The following is a 6,697-nucleotide window of genomic DNA, read 5'->3' on the forward strand; positions in this document are numbered from 1 at the left end:
TTCCTTCACTATGAAAAGAAACGGAGACCGCCATCAGTCCAGTCGCCACCACCTGTGGCCTCACCTGCCTCATAGAGATGGGCAGACTGATCTAAACATCTATATCGATACCAACACTGGTAGTGGTATTTGATCGATGCTAGCGCTAGCACTGATAGGATGCTTTGTTTCTACCCTCTTAGTATGAAGCGTACTGAACTGCATTAAACATTTTTTTCTTTGGAAAATTAAAAAACATACATCAGTTATAATCTGTGAAAAATGTGCAAACCTTTTTGTGCTGACTGTCATGTGAATTGTATTTATAGCCTGTAGCACATTTAAGCAACAGTGGCTGAGCCAAAGTGCTTTAGAGGCTGGCACAAAAAGAAATTGCTAACTGATGATGATTAATTTATAAATCATGTAACACAAGCTGCCTTTACAGGTTAAAAGTATTTGTATTGGTATCAGCACCACTGGCTGATTTTCATTTGAGTCAGAAAGGTAGAATGTTAAGTTATCAACCAACATCAAATTTAATTAGCATTGGCTGCAGGTATAAATTGTGTGTTGACTGGTAGTTTAAAAATCACCAGAATGTGAAACTGAAGCAGAGACTTCTTGGGTCATTTGTTAGTACAGTAAGCCACACAACATGTTTTTGGCTGATAATACATCTAAAATATCTCAAACAAAGTGGATAGGTCTGGTTCAGTCACAGACTGTTCGCCTTAATTGAGTTTAAAATGATCAGTTATGTAAAAAGCCCTCCGGGACTAAACAACAACAAACCCTGTTCAGTTGTTATAAGCATGTAAATCAGCTACAGAGACTGAAACCATGTTTGTAGCAGGCTGTAAACATGTTTATTCCTGCTGTAACATGGGAGTCTGTGGGGATTAACTCATATTTGGAGTTAGTCTTGAGTGGCCACCAGAGGAACTGTAGTTTATAGTCCTGGCTTTATTTTTTTACCACTTGTATTATGTAAGTATCAGTTCCTTCCACGGGACAGTTTGCATCAAACATTGAGACAACAAACCAAAGGACTAATAATGACAATTATGCAGCAATCTTTACTATTAAAGGATCATTTTCTTTAAGCATGTCCGTAAATCTGGTTCATACCAAATGGTTTATCTGTTCTTCAGTTGTAAATATTCTGGGAAGAATTACACAAAAGAGCTCAAATTTATCTGCAGCTGCTGTTAGTTAGACCTGGAAAACACTCACGATTATTAATGTAAAAAAACATTTATTGTCACAATTATTGTTTCTACAAATCTCAAAACGTGAACAATGCAAAGGTAGCACGATTTTCAACGGCACTGTAGAAACACACAAGGTTCAACTTAATCACACGTTTCTTGTTTTCTATGATTGGTTAGCTTTAACCATGATAAACAAGCTGGGCTTCAGTTTAGTGCGGCTTCTCCTGAGACGACAAATTTACACTTTATTTAATGCCGTACTTTTATTTAAAGTTCTGTAAAAGACTCCAATAGAAGACGTTTGTATAAAAGCAGGTTTCATTGTGAGTTTGTTCACAATAAAAGAAACATATCTGGACAACCGGATAGCACAATAAATAAACAAGGAATGTTCAGTTTCATTCCTCAGAAATCATTTAAATGACCTCTCCAGTGCTGGTTTGTGTTTATCAGTCTAACTATCAGGAAAGGGGACGAGAGAGGAAGCAGCTCCTGCGTCACGGGGTCCAGTTTTCTGTGGACGCGGGCTCATAGCTGCCACTCAGAGGACGGATAGAAGCGTCTTTACTGATTCATTATGTTCAGTAGATTTGTGCAGGGAAGCCTTAAAGCCACTTAAGGCTGAACATTTTAATGGGTTTTAAATACTGCGTAAAGTCGACATTCACTCTGTTCATGTGGCAAAACATGAGAGAAACATTAACATACAGAGAACTTAAGTAAACATTGAATAATGAATTTTCCCCCACTGTCTTTTTTCTTTCCCCTTTTATTACTTCTGACATAATTATCTCAGTCTGCAGGCAGCGGTGTGTACAACACAAAAACATGTCCATATTTATCATCATAAAAAGTGCTTTTTGTTTCTGTTTTTTCAATCATATCTTAAAAAAACATCTTTATATTTCATAAAAATACAAAAAAGCATAAACAGTACGATACATATAAATGTGTTATAAATGAATATAAAAGTATTTCAGCTTTCAGTTTCCTCTGCGTGCTGAAGAAAGCAGATTCTCCCAGAAAAAATGCTCAGATTACTACTTTAAAATCCTCATATACTGCAAAATTGTATTAAAAGAAATTCTTGCTAAAGTCCAGCTGGGATGTCTGTGGCTGATATTTTCTCCTTAGATGTCGATGAGGTGTAGCTGTTAATGGTTTGACTGGGGGACTGTTAGTTAGCGGGGACCAGCAGGATGAAACCGTCTTTACTCTTCTTGAAATCGGCGATGGTTTGACCGGCTTTGGTCTCCACCGAGATGTTCTTGAGCTTGCCTCGCATGTGAATCTCCAGACCTGAACGGCAAACCTTCACAGGAAACTGGACTTTTTTCACCCTGGAAGACAACAACGCAAACATTTGGGTTTCAATAACTTTGCCAGAACTGATACGTGATTAGCTGATGGTTATCATGGTTACAGGGACCAGGATCACTCATTAAACTGCTGGAATATTGATCTGGTCAGTTAAATAGCAGAAGATGTTCAGACACAATTGCTCAGTGGGAAAATTACAAGGTGGTTTAAAACATGTCCAGATCCATCCATGTCCATATACGGGCTGTAGAAATCACTTTTATTGCCACTTATATATTATCTTGGATATTAGACGAAAATATGAAGCTGCTTTTGATTCACTTGGAGACAGACTTTTTGTTAAGCCTTTTTTGACTGAATTCCCAGATGCACAGATATAAAACTAACTTTGATCTTTATTTCATTTTTACCCAGACATTAAAATACAGGTCTACACAAGCTAAGATTCAAGAGTCCCAAACCTGCCCACTGGTGTGTGGGTTTTAGGAACATTGCATTAATTGCTGCTAATCCAAAATCTTGGGATACCAAAATTGCAGTCTGCTCCTCTTAGAAGTGTGTTTTGAATGTCTACCGCAACAAGACTACAACATTTCCAGAGCAAGTCACAAAGTAAAAAAAAGAAAAAAACCCAAAGCTGAAGCATCACCACAAAATATTTGTTATTGATCACCTAACACCTGGCTGTTTGCTGAGTTCTCCTGATCAAAGCAGTATCCAGCCCCTCTGCTGACAGCTGGGGCATGAAAGTGTGCCCGGGCTCGCTCGGCTGCTGCACAGTCAGCTGAAGATGATCCACTGTGAAGTCGCTGCTTCCTCCTCGACCCCCGGGGATCCCGCAGCCTCAGCGTGGCTGCCTTGACCCCGCTGCTCCACCAAACACAAGCTGGCCCAGCACATGGCTGGATCTGTGCAGCATGCTTATAAAGACTCTAACACTGAATCCACCTACGTCATAGTCAGAGGCCCAGGGGAGTTTAAGGCTCAGACTCCTGCTTGTAAGAATGTTTCTCTTGCGAATGTATTCTCTCCTTCTCCAATCAGCAAACACTCTCAGTTTCAATTCAAGTTAATGGCTTTAAAAAAGAGATGAAAGGCAATATTTACATAATGACTATTTGTGGATGCCTCTGAATATTGGTAATGTGACTGATGATAAAGGCTGGCTTGTAAAGATAAGCCAACTTGGCAAGCTTGAGGTTAGTTTGGCAAGACAGACGAATGTGTTGTTTCAAAGTGTTTGTGTCATCTTCTCCCCAGACTGCATGGTCGTCTTCAAAAATATGGCTGGAAATCATAAAGGATAAAGTCCCATTTTTGGGAAGATTGCATAATTATTGTTATGCAACAGTGCTGGCAATCGTTGGTGCAAATCTGAGGAGAAACACCTGAAATCTTAGAGTTTAAATATGCAGTTTATTATAGTGTTATATAAATATATAATGCTATGTACATTAGTGGAATAGAGATAGGAATAGGGTGAACTGGATTATAAGTGTGCGGTAATGCTTTTGTTTTGGAAGTGCTAGGTTTTTGTGTGTGCATTGTGTTTTAACCCTTCACCAAACTCTGGGGACCTCCCATAAAGTCGGTTAAAAGTACAATAAAAAAATTCTCCTGCATATTAAATATAATTTGAGGCTTTGCCCCCTGGCACTAGATTGCATATATTGCAATGTCCTGATCCAACATTGTTTGGACAAATATTTTTGCCTCCAATTAGGCTCAGGTTCATGAATACTCAAGTTTGTCTTTGACAAGCAAGCAAAATGTTTTTTTTCTGGAAGTGGTATTTGCTGGAACTTTCAGTTTTACCTCATTTGTTTGAATTGTTTCAAAGCAAAGATAAGTCTGTATTGAACATTTAAAGATGATGATTAGCATTAAATACATTTAACTTTCATTTTCATGAAACTGGTTGTCAAGTTTTTACTATAGCTAACCAACATGATTAGACTAGCTTATTTGCTAGTTTAGCAAATGAATTGATTTGCTGAACTAGCAAAAAAGCTAGTTCAGCTAGCAAATAAGCTAGTTCAGCTAGCAAATAAGCTAGTTCAGCAAATTAATTTTCTAATTCATTTGGTATAAACTAATCATGAAGTTTTTGTTTAGCCTAGCTGATGGTATTCAGGTTTCTCATGTGATGTCAGAGGCGCATTGCGTGCATGTGTGTACTCCCTGATGGGTTGGTGAGTGGTTGCTGGTTGTCACTAGGCCAAATAATAAGAGTGCTTCACCAAAAACCTCCTTTTCCCTGTACTTTAATGTCTAGCAGATTGTCAAGGTTCTTCATGGTTTGCATGGAAGACAGCGGGTTGTCTGCAAACACATTTGCTAACTTCTAGTTGAACTAGAAAAAAAATTGCAATGGACAACATATGTCTTAGTGCTGTAGCCAAAATGTTAAAAAAGTGAAACTTTTGCTTTGAAGGTAAAAGGGCTTAATTTCCTGTATTAGCCGCTTATATTATAACATTTATAAGAGAAAATGAAGCACGGTTACTCTTTTATAACTAAACAAAACTCATTAAACACATTGAGCTATAAGAGGTGTGATAGCTTAATGTAATAAACCATAACAGACAATTACAGAGAAATGCAGCCGCATTCTGAATAAAACAAAAAGATTATCCGGTGGAAAACCTCATATTTGGATCAGGTAATCAAATTGCTTAAAAATATGCTTCAAGTCAAGCAGTGGGGACATATTTCTTGAATTTTCTGACGGAAACTGAGATCTCTATTTTTAAAGTTGCAGATGCATTATTTGCTGTGCTCTTTCTAAAAGAGTTTGACCTCAGTCACTGCAATTTTCCAGAGCTGTGATGCTATTCATCATGAATCACCCCAACAGGTGTGGCCCTGCTGTTTTTTTCTCAGCCAAGCCAACCCTGCCTGGCTGAACCCCCAAACCAGCTGTCCAGCCCTGCTGGACTATGATAAACCTGACACAAAAACCCACTGACCTCCAGAGAGCTTTTTTAATTTGTGCACAATGCTGACCTCATCGTAGCACTACCAGAAGTGAAACCCAACTCCGGCAGCGCACATTGAGAAAAGCCTCTGGCTGCGCCTGAGGACAGTGGATGACAGGCTGCAGAGGCCTTTGAATTTTTCTGCTGCAGCAAGAGAATTTTGTTTTAAGGCTGAGATTGTCCACAATAACCAGACTGTCCTCCACCAATAGAAATCGGCCCAGATGTTGCTTGTGCAAACATTTAATGTTCACAAGCACTAGATGGGGAACCACCTTTAACTAGGAGGTCATTGGAGGACCTCACTTTGCAAATTCATTAAAAAAAAGAACAGATTAGCCATCTTTAAGTCTACATAACATGTTTTAGATAACGTACATAGCAGGGAAGACATTCTCTCAAGGTGCACAAGAGGATTAAAGAAGTAACTGCGGACTGGGACAGATAGAAGTCACTGACCGAGTGCACGATTTCTCAACACATTTCCATTTTTTTCCAACTTAAATGATGCTTTAAAGCTGCACAAAGCATGTTGTTACATTACAGCCAAACCTCCCAGGAAGCAGTTTGGGGTGGATGGATCGGTGTACAACCAAACCGTCAATGTCTGACACTGTGGTGTCCAGCCTGTGGCCTTTAACCAACAATTACCACGACCATGACCCTGCCCTAACCAAACTGTTTCATTTACCTACACCCACCCTTTAGACAACACCCTTATGAATGATTAGTTTGTTTTGATGTATTGTTTTTTGCAGTTATGGACTGCTGGATAGTTTTTTTAATATATTAAAGCTTCTCACAATAATTTTGTAGTTTTGAGTAATTCAGACTACAACTATTTAACAGTTGTTTTTTTAAAACAGACAAACTGCTCAGACAAACAATCCAGATTCTGGCCAAATTCTTGCGCAAACCTGTTGCCCAGTAGCCAGAAATGCATCCTCATTCGCTCAGAAGTTTCTGGCATGTTTGAAAATATCACCACAAAATCACAGATGCTCTCCTATCAGCCCTGATTTATGAGAGCAGCAGTGAGCGAGAGTGAGAGTGAGAGCGGAGCTGTATTAAATGTAGCGGAAAATAAACATCATGGTGGCTTTAATTTGATTTGATTCGTTTTCTTGTGTAAGGTCGCATGAATATTGATTTCAGATGTTTCCAATCTTGTCTCACATCTATTAATGAGCAACAAAATGCCAACCC

At 38.8% G+C, this 6,697-nt stretch overlaps 1 protein-coding gene across 1 annotated transcript in view; it reads right to left on the reverse strand.

The window, feature by feature from the left end:
- The window catches only part of myo1g (myosin IG), a 64,227-nt gene continuing 57,530 nt past the window's right edge, over positions 1-6,697 (reverse strand). The window contains exon 22 of the mRNA XM_005942658.3: positions 1-2,533. Coding sequence (XP_005942720.1) covers positions 2,371-2,533 — 163 coding nt within the window. The 3' untranslated portion in view covers positions 1-2,370. The remainder of the gene's footprint in view (positions 2,534-6,697) is intronic.

Source organism: Haplochromis burtoni, unplaced genomic scaffold (assembly GCF_018398535.1).
Source record: "Haplochromis burtoni strain Fernald_Lab_line unplaced genomic scaffold, NCSU_Asbu1 Contig_149, whole genome shotgun sequence".
In the NCBI taxonomy this organism is placed as follows: Eukaryota; Metazoa; Chordata; class Actinopteri; order Cichliformes; family Cichlidae; genus Haplochromis; species Haplochromis burtoni.